This window comes from Spea bombifrons, chromosome 3 (genome assembly GCF_027358695.1).
Source record: "Spea bombifrons isolate aSpeBom1 chromosome 3, aSpeBom1.2.pri, whole genome shotgun sequence".
Classification (NCBI taxonomy): Eukaryota; Metazoa; Chordata; class Amphibia; order Anura; family Pelobatidae; genus Spea; species Spea bombifrons.
The window spans coordinates 114,346,523-114,373,242 of NC_071089.1; the positions used below are offsets into that span (position 1 = coordinate 114,346,523).

General features: G+C 41.6%; 1 protein-coding gene across 3 annotated transcripts in view; it reads left to right on the plus strand.

Moving 5' to 3' along the window:
• LOC128484756 (adhesion G protein-coupled receptor F5-like) overlaps positions 1–26,492 on the plus strand; it is a 60,903-nt gene extending 34,411 nt beyond the window's left edge. For all 3 annotated transcript variants that reach the window (XM_053461288.1, XM_053461290.1, XM_053461289.1), the window contains exons 4-21: positions 7,360–7,509; positions 7,773–7,934; positions 9,844–9,953; positions 10,432–10,490; positions 11,299–11,441; positions 12,363–12,581; positions 13,260–13,466; positions 13,893–14,051; positions 14,795–15,004; positions 15,538–15,744; positions 16,674–16,826; positions 17,380–17,570; positions 19,981–20,157; positions 20,817–22,172; positions 23,003–23,044; positions 23,148–23,207; positions 23,294–23,390; positions 26,415–26,492. In XM_053461288.1, coding sequence (XP_053317263.1) covers positions 7,360–7,509; positions 7,773–7,934; positions 9,844–9,953; positions 10,432–10,490; positions 11,299–11,441; positions 12,363–12,581; positions 13,260–13,466; positions 13,893–14,051; positions 14,795–15,004; positions 15,538–15,744; positions 16,674–16,826; positions 17,380–17,570; positions 19,981–20,157; positions 20,817–22,172; positions 23,003–23,044; positions 23,148–23,207; positions 23,294–23,390; positions 26,415–26,491 — 3,779 coding nt within the window. In that variant the 3' untranslated portion in view covers position 26,492. The remainder of the gene's footprint in view (positions 1–7,359; positions 7,510–7,772; positions 7,935–9,843; positions 9,954–10,431; positions 10,491–11,298; positions 11,442–12,362; positions 12,582–13,259; positions 13,467–13,892; positions 14,052–14,794; positions 15,005–15,537; positions 15,745–16,673; positions 16,827–17,379; positions 17,571–19,980; positions 20,158–20,816; positions 22,173–23,002; positions 23,045–23,147; positions 23,208–23,293; positions 23,391–26,414) is intronic.
• The last annotated feature ends 228 nt before the right edge of the window (positions 26,493–26,720 follow it).

Sequence of the window (26,720 nt, forward strand, 5' to 3'; positions counted from 1 at the left end):
ATCCTGCTTTGAAAGCAGAGCCGCGCAGGGTGCGGCGGGGAAGAGATTCCTTCTGCTGAATTATCTGCGGCCAGCTTTACGTCGGCATTCAGAGATCTATGAGAGGATTAGCGCTCAGGAACAGATGACTTGTGTTTGCACGGGTTATGATATATCCTTAAATATATGTCCTTAAAGAGAAGCTCTCCCTCTGCAGGGTACCCTATGCTTAGCGAGCGCATGGAGCCCCTCAGAACTAATCTGTATTTAAGAGGGGCTTTTTTTGGGGGGGGTTATGGAATCTCACCGTTTATCTTCAATCCTTGTGATCGTTAGAATTCTTAAATTATATTTATACGGATAACGCGTGCGTTGAGCGCATAGCTGGGAACTAAATGAGCGGACCCTGAGACTCTAGGTTTTAACCCTTTAATGGCCCACCATGCAGACTCTATATAGCGACTCACGGAATGCGTTATAACTCTAATACCAAGCAACGTAATTACAATAGACACATTTGGAATCACTGAGACAAAAATAATAAGGGGATAATATGGGGATAAAATGTAATTCTAGTGCAGTGCCAAAAGTTACACTGTTGCCATAGCAACTGAGGCAGCATCCCTAGGAAGTTCTTATGTATAGTTATGTATAGAGAGCAGAGGGGTAAATGTAGAGCAAGAAGCAGGGTAAATCTCTTTGTACAATAAGAATAACCCCTATTGGTAAATTCACTTGATAAGTGATCTGAGTGCATTTAAATCATGCCATTCACGTGAATTTAATTCTCCTACGCACATGGCACGTGTCTTTTTCCTCCTCCGCAGGCTGACGTTTTTCATTGTTAATGTTTGACGGCGGACAGGTTTGAGCCATGACTAACCAATCTATCGATGGTTATCTGCACTTGGTAACATCTTGGTGACTCTTCCTCGGGGTACCGCGCCTCAATGATTCAAATATACAGACGGCCATTTAAATAGAAATACGTTTGGATCACAGGCCCTTCACTTTCTACTCTGACTTATTAACACCTGGGCTTCTCATTTGGTGGTTTACTCTCTGCTATATCGCCGGGAAAATTCCAGCTTGAATACAGATAACTTTATTCAGGATATCTCTAGCTCCTGTCAAGTCATGGTTTCCATAGCAACCATCAGTAGAACCGTTTGGTTCCATGGCCGGGCTGGGGATGACGAGGCAGCCCCTCCAGCTACCTGCAGCTCTCCATTCTCATAATGCGAGTCCCACTGACATTAGTGGGCAGTCCAACATTTTTTGAAGAGGATGTAGGCGGGGAGTGGGCGTGGCTTAACACAGCTTTCGGGACCCAGAGTCTCTCCACGGTTACCCGGAGACCCAGGGAAGTGTCGCTTCACCCAGAGCCTCCGGGGCCAAATTCAGAGAGTTCTCACGTATGCCCCGGGACATTTGCCCGTGGGTGACATGACCAGTCCAGGCCTGTTTGGTTGCCACCGTTCATATATAAAGACCGGGTATGCCAGTTACTTTCAGGGTAAGGATTCCCCTCCTGCGATACATAACGCTTACGGAGTCACTATGACAATGGCCTGCAGTTAATAACATGGTGAGAAACCATCCATTTTCTTTGATTTTGGTGGCTTATGGCTAGAAATAGTTTGGAAACACGTCTTTAAAGGTCATGTATGTGTGAAATTCTTTGCGCTCTTGCTTTTGTCTCGAGGAATAAGACGATCTGACGGCGGTAAGCTCCCGTCTCGCTGCGTGCGTAAACGCGCGTTTGTTTGCGGGGTTAGCAGTATTCTTGGTTATTAGACTGTTACATTTGCTTTATAAAGTTTCTTTAAATATTCTGACAATAGAATCGGGGGGGGTGTGCTGTTGTTATAACTGACACAGACTGACCTTTAAGGGGAGTTTGTTAAAAATGCTAAGGGTGTGGAAATAACACAAAGAATATGTGCATGTGATCAGCGCTATGCATTAAACGACCCGTGAACACGAAACGTACGTGGCTCTGGCGTGTAAAGAACATCCATCAAAGCTGTGCTTGGAGAACTAGCACAACCCCCAGCGCTGTATACAGTAATACCCCCCCAGTGCTGTATACAGTAATATAACCCCGAGTTGCATACAATAATAACCCTCAGAGGTATATACAGTAATAACCCCCCCAGTGCTGTATACAGTAATATAACCCCCAGCGCTGTATCCAATAATAACCCCCCCCAGCGCTGTATACAGTAATATAACCCCGAGTTGCATACAATAATAACCCTCAGAGGTATATACAGTAATAACCCCCCCAGTGCTGTATACAGTAATATAACCCCCAGCGCTGTATCCAATAATAACCCCCCCCAGTGCTGTATACAGTAATATAACCCCGAGTTGCATACAGTAATAACCCTCAGAGGTGTATACAGTAATAACCCCCCCAGTGCTGTATACAGTAATATAACCCCCAGCGCTGTATACAATAATAACCCCCTCCCCAGTGCTGTATACAGTAATATAACCCCGAGTTGCATACAGTAATAACCCCCAGAGGTGTATACAGTAATATAACCCCCAGCGCTGTATACAGTAATAACCCCCCCAGCGCTGTGTACAGTAATATAACCCCCAGCGCTGTATACAGTAATATAACCCCCCAGCGCTGTATACAGTAATAACCCCCCAGTGCTGTATACAGTAATATAACCCCCCAGTGCTGTATACAATAATATAACCCCCAGTCCTGTATACAGTAATAACCCCCAGCGCTGTATACAGTAATATAACCCCCAGCACTGTATACAGTAATATAACCCCCAGACCTGTATACAGTAATATAACCCCCCCAGTGCTGTATACAGTGATATAACCCCCAGTGCTGTATACAGTAATATAACCCCCAGCACTGTATACAGTAATATAACCCCCCAGTGCTGTATACAGTAATATAACCCCCAGCGCTGTATACAGTAATATAACCCCCAGACCTGTATACAGTAATATAACCCCCAGACCTGTATACAGTAATATAACCCCCAGACCTGTATACAGAGCAGTTTTAAAACAAACAACTGAATATTTTGAAAACGTTAATCTGATACTAGTAGAAAAATGGTAGGCGTTCCCTGTTAATCTGTATCACTAATAAAATAGTGTATTATATTATTATTAAATGTAAAATATTTATATATCTTTTTATATTATGTGAGTATATATATATATATACCGGTATTTCACGCATCGGCCAGTCCAGAACCTTTCTGTGATGAATAACTTCACAGTGATGTTACAGTTGCTAACAACACAGAGACCACCTGGCACAGGGACCACCTGGCACACAGACCGCCTGGCACAGAGGCCGGGATCATAAAACACGAGGATCGGTTCACACTCCCTGGAAAAGTAGGAATAAGAACACAAATTAATCTTCGCGAGTCTCTCAAGTCAAGCGTTCTGACAGACAGAACATTTTACTCAGCAGCCAGACAGCGTCTTGTAACGGAGAACATGTCAGTTTGTAGGAATTCATTCCAAGGTTCTTTTGTAATAAGACCAACTCTTTGTAATTCCTGCATTTATTCAGCTGGTTTTATATGATAAAAAAATAAGCAATACAAATATACAATAAAATATGCATAAAAACAGAAAAAAACATTAACCAAATTCCCTAGTGTGTTTAGCCCTATCAGAGCTGCTGTTTAATCACTTACTATAAACATTTTTTTAAAGTCTCTATGGCAACAGCCTATGAGTGCCTGCTCGTATGTCACATGACAATTATTCCCTGCAAAAATCATGAATGAAGCAAATTTTTACATGATTAAAGATAATTACATTTTTAGTGCTGCATTTAGCTGAATACTTGGCACTTTTAAATGTTTGAACCTCATGTAATAATATATATAATATATAATATAATATAATATATATATGTTTATAATTTTGCATAGTTGAAATATTCCCTCTCTGGCGGTAAGCGGTACGTATCTCCATTAAAGGTCTAATTTATGTGAAAGGGCTGAATTTTGCTTATAAGCCGTTACGTTTGATATATGCTGCGTGACGGCTGCATTATTACTGTTATTTATCTTTATTGCAGTATGTTCTGCACGGCAGTGAAATAAGAAGGATCGAGTAACTCACTTAGATAAGCAGCCCCGTCTGTGCAATCACGTCTCCGTAATAAGACATTTTTTATTAATTTTAGTTCTTTTCATATCTGATCCTCGTAGGTAACTTCCCCGGGGCACTGACACCTAGTCCTACTACCCCTTGCCACCCCTTTGTGGGCTTTACATGCGCAGATCGAGGGTGAGCTAGGGTAATATAGACTAAATATGGAAAACGCGTTGAGTTGACTACTGAGGACAATCCTTCTGATACCCCTACAAAACAGAATGAAATCAAGTGTTTAGTCTGTCTATATGGAGTTGAGTCCTATAGAGGAGCTACTGGGTTGTAGTTATACGTCATGGCGGAGTGGAGATACAATAGCTGAAGTATGGATGCCACTGAGTTTAGGTGGAAGTTCAAGTGAGCTAAGGTGTGACGTATTTCTTCACTAAAAGGGCCGAGGAGACGTAGGACAGTCTTCCAGCAGAAGTGGTTGAGTTTAACCTAGAATGGAAATTTAAGGAAACATGGGATATTCGTGATAAATTCTATGGGGGAGATTCACCAAGATGGCGCAGGTCCCTCTCCCTACCCTACCCAGAGTCTAAACACTACCCCTAATCAGAGTTCCCAGGTACGGTGGGCAACTTAGACGTTTCCAACAGTCTTTTGAAGCACCGGCATGTGGACATTTATTAGGTTTGTTTATCGCTTCCACTGAATCTTCATCCCAAATTTTTACTTCTGCCCCTGGTCTCGCTCAGTACAGACAGCGGAGCTGGTACAACCTCTCTCGACTAATCCAGCAATATAAATAGTGAGAGAGGGAAAACAAACAGATCCGTATCGCTTACGGCTCCTGCTTATAGGGAGAATCCTCAGCTTCTCCGTGCATTTAAAGGGACAGCTCTGGAGCGGGCTCCGCCGGCCCCGCCGGACGCACAGCTCACACTTTTAAGTAATATGACTTTAAAGACGTCTCGCTGCTGTTTTACAAGGTGAAGCAAGCGTTTGTTTCTAGTGACTAAACATCAGGGTATGTTCTGGGAGCTTTTATTTACGGGGCCGGATTAAACTCTCAGGAATTTACATAGATGCGTAGATAATGACGCCAAGCGATGTAAGCGTGTCTGCGGGCTGGATCTACACGTTACATGTGTTTTAATCTCATTCAGCATGTGACCGGGTATATTCAGCTGGTGGCCAAGCGCTGCCCCACGGGATCTGTCGTTGCAGATGTGGGGCTTTATCGGCCACCGGCCCACCTGATGCGCCAGATGGCCGGTCCGAGCCTGAGACCCATCGAAGTAGGGCTTCTCCCAAAACCTCACCTGGGGGTTACATGCAGAGCACTAATGACCTGTTTCCATTCATGTCTGGGTCCCCTTTAACCAATAGGTTTGTTGCTCTGTCCATCAGACCACAGCTTTAATTAAAAAAACAAAAATATATCATAAAAGCACATTTTTGTTACATTTACAGACCGTATAAGGAAACGAGCATCTATTTCTTTCAAAACGATCCCTCTTTGAAAAAGTCCCCCTTCGGCAGACACAGGATCAGATATAAATGTTGGATTTTCTGTATGCCGTGCCAATGCGTGCTGGCCTTCCACGCCACGCAGCAAAGCTGATGCAAGCAAAGGGGACTGCATTTTTACTAAAAAAAAACAAATTAACAATGCGATTGATAAAGGTGCGGTGTTCCAACCCACAATCCGTATTCTAAATTAATAAGAAAATAATCAACAAAAATCACTTCAGTGGCATAACAAAACATGCTGGGAGCCCCCTGCGAGACAGACATTGGGGGGCTCTAAGCCCCCCCCTACACACACTCACACACAGTAGCATGCTTACACACACAAAGTGACACACACAGTAACATGCTAACATACAGACACTAATGCACACAAACATTACACACTAACACACAAAGCTATACTTACACATACATAGTAACACACACACACACAGCTATACATATACATAGTAACACACACAGCTATACTAACACAAACAGAGTAACACACACAGCTATACTTACACATACATAGTAACACACACACACCTCTACCTTTGTTGGCCGAGAAAAGGGGATCCAGAAGCATACTTAAAATAACATAACACACACAGCATAATACTTACTTATACACCCATATAACACATTTACACAAACATACTCACACACAGTAACATACTTACACACACACATATATGCATACATGAAGTTACATACTTACAGTTCTGGCAGCTGGAGGAGATTAGAATTAAAGCTTACAAATAAAATTACAACATGAGAAAGGCCCTGGTCTAGTGAGCTTACAATCTATTTTGCCTTTTTTGTTACAATTTACTTTTAGTCATAACATAATGGGTGTAGCAAATGTAAGGCAAATATCCACATTGCTAGATGACCCCCGGCGTGTATCTTTTCTGCTGTCCCTGATAAATTTACCTTGATAACAGTGCAGAAATTATCAGGTGTCTGCGCTGCCATCTACTGGCCAGGTAGTGTCATTTATAGGCGATCAGAACAAAAAAAGGACTAATTCTGCCAGTAAATAAATGAGAGATAATTTTAAACGCAATATTCATTTAATTCTCAACGATTATTAATCAAGTTTCACCCCATTCATGAATGTCTCGGACCGCAATCATTTCCTGGATCATAGTAATTTCTAAATATATATTTATTAAAAAAATGCATCACGGATGATAGGAATATCTGATTTTTTTTTTTTTTAGATATTATGGATTATAGCATTTTCTGAAAATGTTTTTTTTAAACAATTAAAAATATAAAAACACATTTTACATAGTAAGTATATGTGTTATATTCTGATTAAAGCTGCTTTGCAATGGCAGAATGCTACAGCCGGATATCGGGAATATGGAAAGTTTTAGGGATTACTTTTGGAAATGTAATTGTTAAGAAAAAATATTTTTTTAAGAAAAAAATCTAGATGTAAAGTTGTCTAGTTACTTTTGCATGAATTTCTAGGTACATAAGAGACAGCCTTAAATCCATTATTGTTGGTGGGACACAAGCTAAAAGAAAGGGGTGCTCTGAAATAGATCTGGCTTTGAATATATAAATGATAGGGCCGTGAACCCCAAAAGTAGTAATATAATATAACCCTCCCGCCTTTCGGCAACACACTGCAGGCATATAGTCTATACATAGTATGGGGTCCCTTTAAGTCTAGTGAAGTGAATTGTGTCGATTTGTTGAATTGAATAAGATTCGTTACTGCATATAATTGATCGATTTCTATTATATTTCTAGCCGGAGACGCAGAATATTCCGTGGATATTGAAATCAGTTTCCAGGATCCGGTATTACAAAACGAAATCAGGACCTTTATAAACACCCTGACGTTTCCCATAGCGCTCAACGACTCTACGTCCAACATAAAAAGCATCAACGTAACAACAGGTACATTTCTGGAAATCTGAAAATATTTTTTAACCCCTTAAGGAGAACGGGTTGTCCTTAAACCCATTAGAAACAATGCATTGTGAGAAGGGGTTAAAAAGTCGTGCGTCATAGAAATTTCTGATTTTTTTTTTTATAGAAAACCTTCCAGGATCATATAATTATTATTCTTTTTTTTCAATATTCTGAAAGTAGCGAATTAAGGCATTTGTTGAAATTATACAAAGGATTATGGTGTGTTGTTGTTGTTGTTTTTTTTTTAGCCTGCAGTCAAGCGAACGGGAGCCTGCAGTGTACTTGCGAAGACGGTTACGTATGGCCCAGTGCAATCTGCCAAAAATACACGGCCTGCGTTGGGTCAACTAAGCCCTGCAGCTGTATCACAGTGCAGCAATACAATGGATTATACTGTCAGCTAAAACTCGGTAAGAAACCAACAGAAAAGGCCCGGCATCGCCGAGACTCACTAAGCAAAACGGACAAAACCCGGGTGGCAGAGGACACCACCCTGGCACATTCCCCAGAAACTGCATAGAAAAAAAACATACAATGAGCACAGAATGGATCAGACAATGGTGTAAATGCTGCCTGAACATAGAACTAAAGACTTAGACCTTAATCAGGCATTGATCTTGCCTTGCATCAGATTCTCTCAATGTATTGGCATTTACCCCTTCTACTGGGAGACTGTTCCATTTATCTATCCCAGCTGTGCTTCCAGTCTACCCCTCCTGCATATGACCCTGCCCCCCCACACACACCTAGGGTCCCATCCCTTCCCACCACCAACATGTCATGGGCTGGAAATGTTTGGAGGGGGATATGTGCTCATTCATACAGAATTACAGATGTTATTAGTGCCATCATTTAAAGGGCCAGTTCTTTAACAACAGATTTTAGGTTCCCCCTCCAGACCTGTAACCCCAGGGAGCTATGTTATTATTATGCTATAATAGGTTTTTATAGCACCATCATATTCCACAGCGCTGTACAATGGGTGAACAGGACATAACAAGTAGTGCATCACATAACAATTTGACTTACAGAAACAAGAGGTGCTCAAAGGAGCTTGCAATCTAGAAACAGATGAACAGCATGTGACATTTTATAGTATGGGTGCCATTTTTCATAGTGTTAATGTGTATATGTATATATATATATATATATATATATATATATATATATATATATGGTATATATAGTGTATATGTATATATGTATATATATATATATATATAGTGTGTATATATATATATATATATAGTGTATATGTGTATGTATATATATAGTGTATATGTGTATGTATATATATATATATTATATATATATATATATATACGGTATATATAGTGTATATGTGTATGTGTATACGTATATATATATATATATATATATATATATATATATATAGTGTATATATATATATATAGTGTATATGTATATGTGTATATTTATATATATATATATATATAGTGTATATATATATATATAGTGTGTATATATATATATATAGTGTATATATACCGTATTGGCTCGGATATAGGCCACCCCCGTATATAGGCCGCACCCTAAAAGTTTGGTGCTTTTTTAAAGAAAAAGTTTTTTTCTTTAAAAAAAGCACCAAAAGATATGCTGCCACTCTGTCCTCTCCCCCCCCCCGAGATATGCTGCCACTCTGTCCCCCCCCGAGATACGCTGCCACTCTGTCCTCCCCCCCCCTCGAGATACGTTGCCACTCTGTCCTCTCCCCCCCCGAGATATGCTGCCACTCTGTCCCCCCCCCAACTTACCAGAGTAGACTCCCGGGTGTCTTACGGGGCCGGAGGGGGACATCTATGCACATCGTGTATACAACTCCTGGCGCCGGCACTCAGCGGAAGTACCGGCACCGGAAGTTGTATACGCGTATACACCCGGGAGTCTGCCCTGGTAAGTCGGGGGGGTTAAAATGCATCGTGTGGACGTTCACTGGCAACGGCGCATCGCCGCTGCCGGTGAACGTCCGTGCGACGCGCTTAGACAACCTCCCGTGCCGGTACTCCCCCCGTGGGAAGTGCTGGCAGGGGAGGCTGTCTGAGCGTATCAGACAGTAGGATACAGGTCCCCTGCACCGCTGCGGGGGATCTGTATCCTAACCCCGCTGCCTGCCCGGCAGTCCCGGGCGTCGGGCGCTAGACCCCGAATATAGGCCGCACCCCCACTTTAAAGTCTTAAAGTGGGGGGAAAAAGTGCGGCCTATATTCGGGCCAATACGGTATATATAGTGTATATGTGCATATGTATTAGTCTGTAATGCCTGTTTCATACATTGTCATTCTCTTATCCCTCCTGTAGCCACAGTGAACATTACCTTGAGCCTTAGCATTATTAAAGAGTTCACGCCTGCTTTTAAGGACCCCTCTAACAAAGAATATAAAGAGCTTAAGGCTGCTTTGGAAACTGCGGTAAGTATAGCATGTGTTCCGTACACAGAAATAATTAGCCATATTAGAAAAATTAAGAAAAAGATTTAAATGAAGTCTAACAGATTGTGAGATTTTGAGACTATTTAGGTCTCTTCTTGTAATATGCCCGGAGAAGAGACCTAGATGGTCCTGAAAGCTTGCAATCTATTATACGGTACTTCAGGTAGCCAGTAATGGCATCATCTTATTAAATAATTGGTCCATGCATTTTGGACGAGTTTTCTTATTGGCTAGGTTGAGTGCATGATGCTTTTAAGAGCCCCTGCTGGGGAGAAAGCTTGATTTTAGCCCATACCCAATCATGTATATGGAACTCACAGGTTTAATTCCACATTATTGATTCATTAGACGTGGCTCCGGAGCCTTTCCATTGGTATGACGTAGATTTAAACGTCGATCTAGGTGTTACTAATTAATTGCTGTTAATTAATGACTGTCAATGTTCTCTCGTTTCCAGTTTTCTAACAGTTATAAGTCACTGCCTGGTTTTGAGAAAGCGGAAGTTATAATGTTCAGGTGAGACCCGACTGCTGTGATCTCCTGTTTGTAAGACTGCGCGGGAGATGACTTTAACTTCTCCTACATCACCGCGGCTCCTACAATGACTATACGAGCCTTTTAGCCGATAACCAACCATTTTCATGCTCTATTTATTCTACAAATAATTGAAACACTAATAAATAATAATTTACTTGGTGCCCCATTATCATAACTGGGGACTTTATGCCTCAGGCTACCCCAAGACCCCCGTGTGGGATGCGGGCAGGAGGTCTTACTACAATCAGTGAGTGGTCCCACTGACATCGGTGGGAGGTCTCGCTGACGTTGGTGGGCAATAACGCTGAATCAGTGGGTGTTCTGGCTGACATCGGTGGGCTTTCTCGCTGATGCCGCGAGACACTCTCCTGTTATGTTAAAAAAAAAAGTATCACTTTTGCTTCCACCCCGTAGAAACTCTCTCTCGAGTGCTCTATACCCGCCCCATGGAACGTTTCAGGAAACATTGCATTATGTAGGCTTCCGCACCCTTCTTTCTAACCGTTATAGAGTTATCACAGAAGCAAAGTAGCTGTCATGTGCCCCCAACGCAATCCGTGACACGGCAGGATAGACAGGGAGCCCCTGGGTGGGCTACGCATGCATGTCCAGGCTTCCAAGCCAGTCCACCGTTCCAAGCTCCAGGAAGGAATACGTCTTTTTGTATATCCGTGTGCTGGAGGCTACTTACCTACGGTGGACCCTTACACCGATCTGCTCTTAGAACTATTTTTGCTCCATCTGTTATTGTCTTCCTTGGAGAAGTAACGCAGCATCTTGATTTCAGGCCGGGAAGTATTGTCGCTGATTACACGATCGTCGCCGAGCCGGTCAACGCTTCCACAATTCAGGATGCAAACAATAACTTAGTTACTAGCTTGGGCGCCAATTACACTCTGGGCAACCCAGCTGTGCGCAACACTATAACCGGTAAGAGCTTTACGTCTTTGGACCTTAATGCATTGATTTTATCCTTAAACTTAACAAACTTAAACAAAAAGAATGTGTTTGATCCACACCCATAGAAAGCACTCCGTTATTCAATGCAATGCTAAATACTTTCTTTCCTAACAATATTCAATAGTGAGATATGTTTTTATAGTGTTAATTCCAACACCTCCCTTGGCTCAAAACATAACAGTATCCCCCTGGCCTTTTTTGTCCTCATATATTTAAAGGGGCATTCCACTAATTCTAATATAAGACAAAGATAGCGCGAGTAAACACAAAATGCAGCTTTGAAATGATTATTTTATTTATTGACGCTAATCAATACCCATGTGAAAAAGTAATCATCGCCCCTAAACCTAATAACTGGTTGTGTCACCCTTGGGCAGCAATAAAGCATTTGTGATAATTGTCTTTCCACCCTTGTGGAGGAATTGTGGGTGCTCTTCTTGGAAGAATTGCTTTAATTCATCCGGGGAGGGTTTTTGAGCAGGAACTGCCATTTTAAGGTCACATCACAGCATCTCAATCAGATTCAAGCCTCCAAAACCATCATTTTGTTCATTTGAGCCATTCAGAGGTGGACTTACTTGTGTGCTTCGGATCATTGTCCTGCTGCATTACCCAACCACGCTTGAGCTTTAGGTCTGGGACGGATGCCGGACGTTCCCCTCCAGGATTTTCTGGTAGGGAGTGGAATTCATGGTTCCATCAATTATGACAAGTCGCTCAGGTCCTGAAGCAGCCAGGCAGCCCCAGACCATCACAGCGTGTGTGACTATTGGTATGGTTCTTATAGCGGAATGCTGTGTTAGCCTTACGCCAGATGGAACGGGACGCACGTCTTCCAAAACGTTCCACTTTTGGCTCATCAACCATTTATTTGAAATGTTTTCTTTACAGGACAGAGTACTGTCTCTACATCCCACACCTACATGTTCGTTGGCGATCGTTCGATAATATTATGTAAAGTGAATGTCAGCTCCTACACCAGCGTTGATTGGTTCATTAACGGCACGGAAAAGCTCCAAAATGACACTCAATATTCGTATAATGTTACAGTGATCAATGGCTCGGTGATGTCGTTCTTAACCATAAATTCACTGGCTGCCACCAATTCAGGTACGTGCAGGACTCTTTTATAAGAGACGTTTTACTATGATTGTGATTTTGTTTATAGCAATGTTAGAGCTATCGCTGGGATCTGGGGGTCTTACCGCTTTCCAAGAGTCCTAGCGTAGAGGGCATATGGCTTTTCGTGAGATTGGAGGAACGTTGATGATGGCAGTAAAGATGTGGAATTCGCTTCCAAGAGGTGGTGCAACAGACACCATCAAGAAACAGCTGGTAGCCTTTTTAGCAGGGACAAGTAGCCAAGTAGACGGAAAGAGAGGAAAAGAGAGGGGTGGAATGAGGCAAATTTATACAGAATAGGGGATTCTGCATTGGCAAGTGGGACCAAATGACATTAAAGGGACAACACACCTTTTTATGCATGAAAGTACATCCAATGTCCCTTTACAATGTCCCTTAACCCCTTAAGGACAATGGGCGGTCCCTAAACCCATTGAAAACAATGCATTTTGTCATTAAGGGGTTAAACCCGGACCTGTTTACCATTGGTACCATTATAGTTATCCATAGGATGAGTTAATAAAGTATATCTGCCTATAGCTTTGTGTCAGTCGGTGTAATTTTGGAAATGTTTAGTTAAAAGCAGATATTTGCTGAAGAAAGTGGCATAACCGCTAATCTCTAATGAATCGTCTCTGCCGTCTTCTCTCCCTTCTGTCATTTCAGGAACCTACAAATGCATTGTCCACCAAAATTCTGATAGCTTCGTAGCCGAAATGAACTTAAAAGTGCTCCCCATAACCGTGAGCATAATAACCGGAACGGTTCGGTGTAACAGTACCGGCGTGCCCGTGCTGAGTTGCTGCACCGATGAAGGAATTGACTTGCTTTCGCTGACGTGCTATAATACTAGCGGAAATAAATATGTAGACAGTAAGTTCTATAGAATATACAAATTACCAATCAGAATGTCATATATTCCTCCATAATGATGCTAAAAACCACTTCTTTTGATGACAACACAATTTTTTTTAGTTGCTTGTCTCACTCAGTTAAGTGGTCAGTCCGGTTAAGGGTTAACCAGCAACATATTCTGGCCTGTAACTGATTGGCTGCTTTAAGCAGATATAAGTAAAAGTACTCAGACTGAAATCATGCAAGTCATCTCGCATGTCCTCACCTGAATCTCGCAAAATATTTACCTTCCCAAGAAGGTCCCTCTATTAACAGGGAGAGGGGGAAATATATATGAGTTATGAGTATTTTTAAAGACTTGAAGATGTATTTAAATTGTGAGCTCTATAATAAGAAAACCTGGCATCGATGGCACTGTTGTCATTATGAACGTCTGTTTTACAGGAGTTTCCGGTGGGCCCATAGATAAATGTCGTACGTATAACATCACTGCAAGCCCAGACCAGTGCTTGTATGGCAATACGGCCACTTACCAATGTGCGTGCACCTCTGCAAACGGTGCCAGCCAAAACAAAGACATCACTGTGACCCTTCAGCAAACCCGTAAGTAAAATACATTAGGGGGGCTTGTGAATAAAATGGGTGCTGTCACATTCTCATGTCACTAAATGTATTAGCTATAAACTATATCTAAATGGGAAACACTCGCTTACCACAAGGGATCTGAGATCTGTGGCAAAATTAGCCTATTAACTTACCCAGGAGAACGTCCCACGCTGGGCCACCTGGAGCTCTCACTCTTCTGGGGAGTGGCCTGTGTGGGGGCGGGGTTATCCATACATAAAGGTGTGGCTAGCATAGTTAGATTGACATTAAGGAGGACTAGGGGGTGAAGTGGTAAGAAAGGTGGGAACGATCAAATGCTGCTCCCCTGCCCAGAGCAGATGAAGGTGGTCTACAGACCCGGGGAAGTAGGTCTCCACCTGGAGAATCCAGGCCAAACCTGGAGAGTTCCCGGGCACGTTAATTAGTTTTCTGTGAAGAAGGCGCCCTCTTTTTTTCTTGAGCCTGCACTTACAAAGCCTGCCATCAACGGAAAAACCTAACAACGATAAGGGAGCAACAACTTAATAGGAACAGGTAATCATGTAGACCTCTAAAAACAGGTGAGAATGGCTTCTTCCATGCTTCATGAAAAAGGTAGGATTTCAATGTATACATTTTGCTTATTTTACTAACACCCTTGCATAATATATTGAAGCGTGAAACCGAAGATTTAGGAAAGCAACAGAATGAATTGAATATAGCCGTATCTCACTTCATTGCACTCCTTTTATTTTAAATAGCTGTTCTACAAATAAATTCTACGGCTGACAGCAAACATGTGTCGGAAGGGAAGCCACTGTTCTTGGAATGCTCAAGTAATGTGGACACCAAGATATCGTGGAGGTTTAGCAGTGGTGGTATCGATGAAGCCGTTCAAACTAACTTATACAACCAGAGAACCAATCGCAGTTCCATACTCCATGTACCTAGGATAACCAAATTCTGGAATGGTAGGTAACACATGTATCGATGGATTCCTGTGGGGGGTTTTCTCATTTTAAATAGGGGTTTTTAAATACAAGAACTAATAACCTAGCACTGGAGGTCAGTGTCATGGGTGCTGCCCCCTGTAACACTAAATAATAGTAAAAGAGACTAAAAATAACCTCAGCAGCGCTCACTATTAGAATATATGGATAATACCCCAACTACAGTAATAGTCTAAAATATGCAATATTTTAATAGTTTAATAGCTCCCATACTAATTAACCCTCTTACTTTTTCTTATACGTAAAGAAGAATATAAATAGAAAAAAAAACTACACAATAAAAGTAAAAGAATTTTTGGGGGACAGCAGGATAATTTAAAGGAACCTCTCAGCTATCACGTAAATCCAGATGAATATGATGGCTGGAGCGTCCCTTTTAATTGCTTGATACCTCTTTGTTAGGTTACTCTCGTTAATGTAGTAAAACTGTGAAAAATGCCAGAATAATTACAATTAAATAATACGTGTCTTTTTCTCTTTTTTTTCCCTAACAGGTACTATTATTTGTGCGGCAGAAAATAACCCAATATCTGTAAATAAATCCGTTATTGTGTACAGTCTGACTTCATCAGATCAAATTAACGTTAATCCGGTGGGATCCTTTTACGTTTGTAATTTTCCTATAACTTTTACGTGCTGCGTGGATGACATTGCAGCGTACGCATCTGCAACAATAAACATTTCAGGAAAAAATTCACAAGGTAAGAAAATATTTGCTCTGTCCAAGGTACTAGCGATCATCAGTATGAAACATTTGTAAGCGGTGGTTTTTAATGCAGAAGACCTCGTTCTGCGTTTCATATCTTATTGTATTTTATGTGTAGTGGTCCTACAGTAGAGGTCCTTTCAGTACGGTATCTTGTACCCGCTATGTACACTCGCTTACGTGTTACCCCAGTTTGGTTTCCCCCCTCATTTTATCCATTGTTTTAAGAAAGAAGCCCCGGATTCCCTGTTCGCTATAAGAAACACTCTGGACGGCTGCTAAGCCTTTCCCGTTTGTCAGAACGGCTCCTCAAGTTGTATTTTGGAGCTCCCCTAGGGGTGACTTAGGGCAGCGACCCCCAAACACAACTTTTATAGTACGGAATGCCAGGATATGATGTCATAATACCTCATTACTGGTCTGCCAAGGTCTTCAGGTAGCCCGGAATTACCCAAAGGCCCCTAAAGTAACGGATGACATTCTCGGCTTTAAATGCCGGTTTTGCAAGGCGGGGGGGGGGGTATAACATTACCCCCGCTGTCCTTAAGAGCTTTATTAGGGCTTTTCCTTTATCAGAGATTTTGGAAGGGTTTAATTTGTTAGACTTTTTTTAAAACCTTATTAACTATGTAACTATGCAAAAGCATGTGCCAAAAAAAGGAACTTATACGGGAAAAATGACAATGAAATATATGTGAAGTACTTATTGTTTGATGTTTGTCCCCGAGTGTCTGCTGGCGTCCCGAGTTGAGCTATTAAGCAGAATTTTCCTGCGCGTTTCACACCGAACTTGCTGGTTCTGAGATCGCAAGCTGTGTCTGAGACAGAAGAGCGTCTTACAGATAGTATTCTACAACTAAATATGTGTCTACATCATATGTTATTAAATGTCGTGACAACGGTAACGTGTTGCATCTTTTTTAGCTATGGCCAAGAGCGGGAATTGCTTTGTGTACACGTACACTCCTACCGACTGCGCTGGCACTGGCCCTATAGAGGCTTTCAGCACTATTTCTAATCGCATAAATGATACCGTTACCAGCGGGAGAATGACATTAAGCCCAAGAAATGTTGCGGGTAAGAATACTTTATTGTTACTACCATGAATAGTATTTTCTCGAGTATAGTACATTTCCAATTGTCTTAAATCCGTATATTTATGTCCGGTATCTTCCATTCTATTTGACATTGAAGCAGAATGTGACGGCAGATCTGACCCATTCTCCCCGTCTCGTCGCCCGTTTCTCCTCCTGTAAAGTCTTAAACCTGAATCAGTCGTTGGTCTCGTCTGAGATTCAGGGGCCATATGTCTATCCCTTGCATGTTTAAATCCCCTCACATGAGACTGGTAGTCATTAATACTATTTGCTAAAAGTCACGATCCTACGAGGCGCATTCCAGCCTAATACAAGTAAAGCAGATCTGTCATTTTCTACCATCCAGCCATAGAAATATATTTTTCAGGACTAAGGGGTTAAGTTTGTATTGGCCTCCTTGTTACTGTAAAAATATGAGAAATGTACGATAGAAAGATAATGGTATTAGAATGCATTTCGGGTGTTTGTTTGTAGATCATGATTACAATTCAAAGTAGCATTGATTGATTAACCTCTTGTTAAAACCTTTGCAGATATTACATGCAATACTACTCTGGGCATTGGAAGCATTGGAGACGCGATAACGGTTTCATGTGAGACAATTAATGCGACTCTGACAGGGAATCAAACATATGAGTGCTCTCAAAACGGTGCTTGGAACCCAAAGAACGGAACAATAACCTGTTTTTCGGCAAGCCTTAATGGACTTGATCTGGATTTTCAGGTAATAAAAACAGTTTTTATGTATTGTTGTTTTTTGTTTCTGTAAATCCAAATTTACAGAAGCCCTGAATACACATGCCTATAGCCCAAAGAGTAACCCCACACAATACCCCGAATAAAAGACCCAACACGAGCTTTATTAACATTCACATAACATCATATAATAATAACACGTAACTTTAACGACCCGCCAGCTACCAAACCTTTTGGGCCCAGTAGGTAGTTCCAGTACCACGTGCACCATGAGTCTGGGTCCGTCCGACTCCATCAGGTATCTTCAGGACATGCCTACACAAACTCCTGGATCACAAACTCATAAGCGCTGGCTGGGGGGGGGACAACACCGCTATCGCAGACCCGGACCACCCATCAGGCCCGAGTCTGCGCCCCCCACCCAAAGACAGCGCCCTGTCAATAGCACCCTGACACCCAGCATTAAAAATATCAAGACCAATATGGTTAAGGTGGTGGGATCCGCCACAGTGCAGGGGCTTATGTACCAACGGCAGCCGACATAGGGCAGCGGGTGAGACTGGGTCATTAGCAACAACCATCTTGCATATTAAAGGTCAGGGGTGTCCAAGTTTTTTCTGCAGTGGGCCACTTCATCAGAATTGTATAGGTGCAAGGGCCGCACTCATTTTTCACTGTGAGAAAATATGGCCTTTAATAAAATATGCAGATTAAAATAAAGTAAATGACACAAAACCTTTACTGATTTCTGGGCCTAGAAAGGTTTGTGACTACAAATTCAGGATAATTAAAAAGGAAATATTTCTATTTATTCTAGGGATGCACCAAAATAAAAATTCTGGATCAAAACATTCACAGTTCACTTAGCCAAAACCAAAAATGACCCCCCACCTTTATAAATAATAATAAAAACTCACATTTTTAATAAAAGTAGGAAACACACCACAATTGGACAAACAAAAATAGCAATATGACTTGGCATGATAGGAGTGTGATTGCTAACAGCAATCACAGTCCCATCATGCCTAGGTTCCAGCACTTACACATCCATGCTATCACACACACACTCATTCATTCATATATTAATTCATTCACAGATTAATTCCCTCAATCACGCATACTCATTCAAACACCCTCCCCACCCCCTTACCTGCACTGCAGCTCCTCGATGCTGCTCACAGACTTCAGCAGAGGGCGCGGCCTCCCTCTGCGTTCTCTGGTACTGCACAGAGGAAGCAGGACTGGAGCAGAGTCATGTGATGTCACGTGAACTCTGCTAGGTTCCGCTTCCTCTATGCAGTACAGAAGACCCTCCCACAGGTAAGTAGCAGGGCTCGAGGTGCGGCCCGCGTAAGATCGGTTGCCCTGGCTGCCGAGCTTATGTGGGCCGCACCTTGAGGTCTCGCGGGCCGCATGTTGGACGCCCCTGTTAAAGGTAATAGATAAAAACTGCTAAATTTGTCCTAAGTTTTTATGTTTTTTTGCTTTTTTCTGCATGTTATGGGGCAATGAAGTACAAGTAACGTTTTGCTATTTCAGGTCCATGTTTTCCAAATCTGGTTATTCTGCCCCCATGTGCTATTTTGAACATCTTTGAAATCGGCCAATACAATTTACCCCATCAAACCATATATGTTTAAAAACTAGACACCCCAGGGTATTTCAAATGCTGGTATTTTAACTCTTTGCATGCACACATTTTACCACCAGCGTTTGTCAAAGTTTGCACTAGTATTTTTGTGTTTTTTTCCCACACACATTCTATGTTAGATATTAATGTACAGCTCTTGGTATATACAGCTTACGGTCACACAACACCCTAATATCATGTGTCCAGCAACATCTTGTGAATACAGTGATATCCCCCATGCATGGGTTTGTTGGGTTGTTTGGGGGCTAAAAGGCCACATTTGGGATGCATTTTTCAAATTGGAAATTAGACATGTGGTCATCCTTCCCCCCCCCCCCGTGTTAATTGGGCCATTGTTAAACCCGGTGAATTTAATTTACCCCGTCAAATCATACATTTTTTGTAAAACTAGACACCCCACGGGCATTTAACATACCGGTATTTTATCTCTTTTTATACAAGAATTTTTTGTGAAGATAAAGCGTTAATTTTAGGATTTGCTCAGAAAAATAACCTTTGACGTTGATGCCCCAGCAAGGGGCCAGACATCGAGGCATTACAGCAACACTGCTTTCTTCACCTGTTTAAAGTCATGACGTGCAATAAAAAATAAATAAACAATTCAAATACTTAGGGAGAAGCTGCAGAGCTGCAGCACAACGCCCCCTCTGTGGTCTGAAGCTTGAAGCAGCCAATCAGTAGCAGTAAAGCAATTACTTGTTATTATTGGTTTTGTAGCTCAATGTGATGTTAGTAATTTTACGCTGTATGTAATGTAATAGAATTCCTTCTATTTTTGTTTTTTTAGGCGCTTACAAGCCCAGGATCTGAAGCAAACATACCAAATTTGCTTGTACGACTGAGTAGTACGGTAACAAGCGAACAGACCGAAGTGACATCTTCACCAAGGAATATCCAACTTGTATTAAATATATTGTCTGCGTCTGCACGTCTTTCTAACACAGTAGAAGAAGCAATGATGCAGGTAAGAGTTTATCGTAAATTGGGTGCGTCTGATAAAAACAGATGGTAAAACTATAGCAAGTTTTAAAAAAAAACGAAAAAAAAAAACATTTTTAACAGAACAAAAAACTATAATACTTTCAAACAACAATTTCTATTGGCCATTTCTACCAAAAAAAATGTATTACCCCTAATAAAATATCCCTGAACACCCACCAAGAAAGTAGTAAGGTCGCTCATTATTTTAACTATTTCTACAATATTAATGCCCCAATCCATTGAGTCTCTAACTACCCCTTACCACTGAGAATGCCCCTCGAATGTCACTACAATGGCAGATGTGTTTGGAACAACATGAAACAAAACATGTAATATGCTGAACTACTCTACGAAACCAAAATATCATTAAAAAAAGAGGAATTAATATTAATGTAAAATTACTTTATATTGTTCTATGCAAAAACAATAAATAATAATCATCGTCATCATTGATGCGAATGATTCTTAATTTAATTTAAAAAAATCAGTAATGGAAAACTCTGGGCCAGAATTTACCTTTTCTTATACTAATTCTGGTCCTGATATCGTAAAATAGATTTTCAGTACTATTACTTACTAATTTTGACAATATATTGTATTTTTTTAAAAATAATATATATCTTTTTTTTGTTTCCTTGGTAGAATTTCCTTACGGGCGTCAACGTTGTTGTCGATCGCTCGTCCGCAGCGGCTTGGTCAAAGGCCGAAAACCAAACAAGGCAAAGTTCAGAGCTCCTTAAATCTGTAGAAGAGTTTGCACGCAAATTAGATTTCAATGGAAGTATTTCCATAAGGAACAACTCAAACGTCCAATTAGCAGGTGTCATTCGGACGGAATCCACCCCCGAATATAAAAAAGACTTCAGTTTTAACAATATCAATAATTTAACAGGAAAAGTTGCAATTGGGAACCTCAACGCCATTGCGGAAAACTCAAGAATCGTCAGCATTGCGTACGCTACGCTAAAGGACGTTTTACCCTTGGAGGATAATAATACCGTGAACGGCCTGGTCATGACGACGGTTGCTAATATAACCAATATGGAAGCGTTTAATATCTCCATGACCTTCCGAAAAAGCAACGTAACTCTAAACAAGGCAAGCTGTGTTTTCTGGAATCTTACAACCAATAATTGGGATAGTAACGGGTGCCGTCCTACGACCCGCGAAGACGATGTGATATGCGAATGCGACCACCTGACCTCCTTTTCCATCCTCATGTCCTACGAAACGCAATTTACCAAGACCGAACGTGACATTTTGGATTATATTACTTACATTGGCGTTGGGATTTCCATGTTGAGCTTGGTTATTTGCATCTTCGTTGAAGTCACAGTATGGAAGTCAGTGACTAAGAACAAAACGTCGTACATGCGCCACGTGTGCTTGGTGAACATCGCCGTTTCGCTATTGGTCGCGGATATTTGGTTTATCATCGGTGCTGCGTTAGCTCCTAAAGTGCCAAAGGAGGTCTCAGATGCCTGCGTGGCTGTAACTTTCTTTACCCACTTTTTTTACCTGTCTTTGTTTTTCTGGATGCTAACAATGGGACTCATTCTCTTTTACCGCCTTGTCTACGTTTTACACGACATGAGCAAAACCATCATGATGACCATCTCTTTTGTTCTGGGCTACGGTTGCCCTCTCGTTATTTCAGTGATCACGGTGGCAAGTACCCAACCCTTTAAAACATATACTGCAGACGAAGCATGTTGGCTCAACACCAAGACGAGCAATGCGTTCATTGCGTTTGTCGTACCCGCTTTAATCATACTGCTTGTGAACACCCTCATTGTTCTTGTGGTTGTCGTTAAAATTCTAAGACCTTCCATAGGAGACAAACCGAAAAAGGAGGAGAAGAGCGCGTTAAATAACATTCTAAAATGCATAGTCATCTTAACGCCTCTGCTGGGGCTTACATGGGGCTTTGGCATCGGAACATTGAGCGTTAACAAGGCTTGGATCCATGGCATTTTTGCTGGATTGAACTCCCTTCAGGTAAGCAAAACTAATATTCCAATGTTAATATTATATTATTATCTATTATTATATTGTATTGTTATTATTGTTATTATTATTAATTACAATGCCCAGCTCACAAGCCCTGATTAAGGATTTTTAAAATACCATTTACCGAGTGTTACAGAATTTGACAGCCGATCAGACGCATTCGGCCCATCTGGTCAGCCATTGTTCCTGCTGTAAAGACTCAGCCCTTAGTCAGTCGTGGGTCTCGTCTCACACGCCTATCCCATGCGTGTTTGAAATATGTATGAATAACTGTTCTGTTGGAAAGCGGATAAAGTGTTACCATCGCTGTCTCCACAACACAACACAAATGTTCCTTGGTCCAAAGTCTAGTCTTGTCCAGGCCCTGCCTCTTGCCTGCCCCATGCATTCTTAAATCCCTTTGGTTTTTAGAAATTGGATTCCGTGTGGTCCATGTACTCGAGCTTCCCACACTGATTATCCGGCCATCTTCCTTCTTTCGGTGCTTCTACAGGTGGCTGACGTTGGGGAGTGGGGTGTAATTTCAATGCATGGTGTATACATGGAGCTAAAATATTACATACCTGAGAACCCAAAGTTTCAGGATAATGCCCCAATCTCATGGTGTGGGGGCAGATTCTCAGGGTCACACAATATGAAGCTGACTCCTTATTCTGCACTGCTGTGATCATATATAAGACTCCCAATGGCTGCTTTAACCGCCGTTGTGTTTGGTTACTATGCCTACTCGAATGCAGACAACTCAATTAAATGTATCTTTAAATAAATTTAAATTAGAACCTTTTTAATAATATTCCTAAATTATCCATGTTTTTCAGGGTCTATTTATTCTGCTGTTTGGATGTTTGTTGGACAAAAAGGTAGGTGTCATTCATACAGCGCACATCAACCTCTAATTTCTCAATGGAGAAACGCAATAAGCCGTCATAAATGTATCTCTTATGTCTCTTTATAACAACACAGGTACGAGAGGCCCTACTGAACAAATTCTCACTGACCAGATGGGTTTCACAACAGACCAGGGTATGCAGTTTTTTTTGTTTTTTTTTATATACGTAATATATTATAAGCCCACAAGTCATAAATGTAATAATTTTTACCTTCTGCAGAGCACCAATACCAATTCATCAGATTCACCGTTCTCTAAAGGAAACGTTACCAAAGTGGGCAGCCGCAAAGGAATCATCAACCCGTTTGGTAAAAAAGGTATGTACTAAAAAAAATAAAAAAAAATCTTGTGTTATATTTATTATTTTTATTATTTATTTAGATATCACCATGTTCACAGCGCTGTATAATACGGAGGTAGAGAGGCCAAGCATAGGTGGTGTTCTACTTTAAGGTGGACCATGGGAATCAAAAGGAGAGGGGCTTAAAAACAGTCTTCTTATGGGCGTTCAAAATGTTACTGTGGCCCCTTCTTTGCGGAACGGCTCTGTCGTACTTACTGGGCGCCTGAGAGCATGTGACATGACAGGCCCATCCAAAACCTTAAGGCATTACAGCTCTCCTATACTGTCAGGGCAGGGTTGTGACATCAAAGGGTGATGTGACATTGCAGTCTGCTCACATCACTTTCTCTTTTAGCATGGACAGTGCCAATTTATCACACGCGGAAAAGACAGGAACAGTCCGGATAATTAGAAAAACTGCAATGACTTCCAATAGTTAGGACATTAGCCTGCTTGTTAGGATATGATTGCAAACTCTGGCGTGTCGGCAGCTATGCACCTCTAGTTAGATTCCCACCTTAAGTTGCCTCTGTTAATTTAGCGCATTTTAGGGCACTTGATACTTTCAACAGCACTAACCTAAATACAACAGCGTGCAAAAAAAAGCTTTAATGCACCGGATTATCTTCTTTACAAACTTTATACAAAACCGTAATATAGCGGCGCGGTACTGGAACAATAGCCGTTTTATTCAAGTAATCGATGCTTTAGAATGTTTGTGCATGTATTGTTTGGTTTCCCATGATGCTCTCTGCTTGTCATTGAGCTCTTGCTGGGATCAACTGACAACTTTGACCTCTTGATCGCAAAGTGAATAAACTAATTAAGGATACTATTCTGGGAATGATTTAATCTGGAATGTCATCTAGATCAGGAGTCTCCAACAGGTAGCTTCATGGCGGCCAATGAGTAGATCAATTTAATCCGATGGAACTAAGCATCAAAGAACAAATTGAAAATACTAAATATTACATTCGTGAAAGATTTAAAAAGTTTCCTTTTGGCTTCCATACCTTTCTCCAGATAGCCCAGGTAACTTTCCTGTAATCATAAGAACGTTGGAGACCCCTGTTCTAGATTTACGGTGGAGATTTCTCACTTTCTCTCTCTTCTGAAGGGGCCGGTATATATCTTGATATTGCAAATAGGAAGTGTTAACACTGGGCAACTTTATTTATGATGCTGGGCTCAATTAGCATACCAGGCGGTTCAGAGGGGGGCACAATACTAACTACTCAACAAGTAGAGTAGCCCCTAGACCCATACACCTCTATGGCCAATCCAGGTATGCTAATTAAGACACCTGTGAAAATTACAGCCAAGGAAACGTTACAAAGCGTGCAGCAGTCTCATCTTTTCCGTTGATTCCCAACAAAAAGCGTTACCGCTAAAGGGAAAGAACAAAAATATCCAAGTCTCAAACGCATCAGTAGAAATATAAACAAAATAAATCCGCTTTCTGTCACGCCCCATTCAGCCTGCGGAGCTGCTCGTCTCTCGGTTCCCCTTTCTCGCTATAGTTCCCCTGTCTCGCTACAGTTCCATTTGCCTTCTTTTTCCTGAATCATCTGAGGATTTCGGTTCCTCTCTCCTCTCCCCATGTCCCAGTTAAGATATCCCATCCTTGCTTAAAGGAGAAGCGTCTGAGGATCCCGGCTCCTCACTCCATCCGTTGCGTTCCTTGTTTCCCTGTCCTCTGTTGAGTCCTGTACCATGTATGTCTTGTCTGGTTATGTTTCCTGCTGTTCCTTGCTCTGCCCCCTTGCTTACATTCTGCATATTCGTCTGGAAAGCTATGTCTCAAGCCTGCTCCAGGGTGCCTGCAGGATATCACTTTGTTTTGTTCTATGCTATGCCGCACAACCCTAGGTGCTCAACACACCAGGCCCTGTCCATCTCCGCTACTGCGCAAGACCTCCTGAACTCCATCTTTAGGCGCTCTGGGTCATTACAGTCGTCTGTATGGACCCAGTACCTGACAAGATGAGCACTTTGTCTTTGTGTAAACATAGCCCCTTTTTATATATTGTTAACGCTACTTGCTTTCGCGCACCTATCGGCTGGTTCATCGTACGTTTTACGGCATTCTCTGCCCTTGCAATTCGAGAATCTATACGTCTCTTCCACGAAAATCCTACCCTGCTGATGAATACAAGAAAACAATAAAATCAATATTTTCCAACAAATCAAACTATATCAACAATTGATTCTAAAATTAATTAATTGCCAAGGGATATTTCTGCGTCATAACACAGTGCGCACACAACCTTTGTTTTTAACTAATTTTGGTACTCATTATTCCCCCCCCCTTTATATTTTTCAGGTCTTGGTAACCCTGGTGAGTCCTGACAGTTTTTTTCTGTATATATTTATACCGATGAGTTTGGGACATTTTTTATATTGTGTAAAATAGTCCATTACTTATCTCCAAAAAGGCATTGATTCAAAAAGTGAAAATCTCACACTGCAGGTAGTTTTAACAGTGAAGGTCAGTGGTAGGTATACCCAGGAACTTACTGAGAGGTGTGGCTAATAAGCCATGTGGGTGGGGTTAGTCCTGCGTGGGGCAGGGCTAGCCCCCAGATGGTCTTGAGTTGGCAGAAAAGTGGGTGGGGAGTGGGCATGGCTAAACGCTGCTCCTCCTTCCACTGGGAAAGTTTCCCGGAGATGCTGGGAAACATCAGTCCTTCTTGGAGACTCCGAGTCCAACGTTACAAAAGGTTTTCAACGTGGTTTAACAGGAATCGATTTCCCTAGATTTGTTTTAAATGACTGAAGCGTGAACTTATGGGTATTTGGTGCAATTATCGGCATACTGCTTCATGTGTACAGCCGGTATTGGCTTGCCTGTAGACAAGCCTCTCTTCCTCCGATACTAATTACCACTCAAAACAAGACGGAGCTTTAGACCCAAGGCTCGAGGGCAAACACAGACTACGGAAGTGCTACATTAATGGATCCAGTAACTTAACGGTTGTTCTTGTTTTGTTGTCAACAGGAGCTTACAACATTTCTTCTGCACAGCTGAGTTCTTCGAGTGACATGGCGTCAAACTCCTATTCTATACTCAACTGACGTTGAATATCTGTGTCACGGATCAGCGTGTGTCCGGACATTGTGTAAAATATACTGAATGCACTTTATTTGCATATTTTTAATGCCTCTATCAACCCTCCACTACACCGTGTTACAGAAGAATGACGTCAACGGTTGAATAACTTTTAGGTGCGGCAATAACTGGGCTCACGCTCCAAGTTCAGTGTTGATAGTCATTGCATTCATCGCCAGCTGGTGTAGCCCAGTG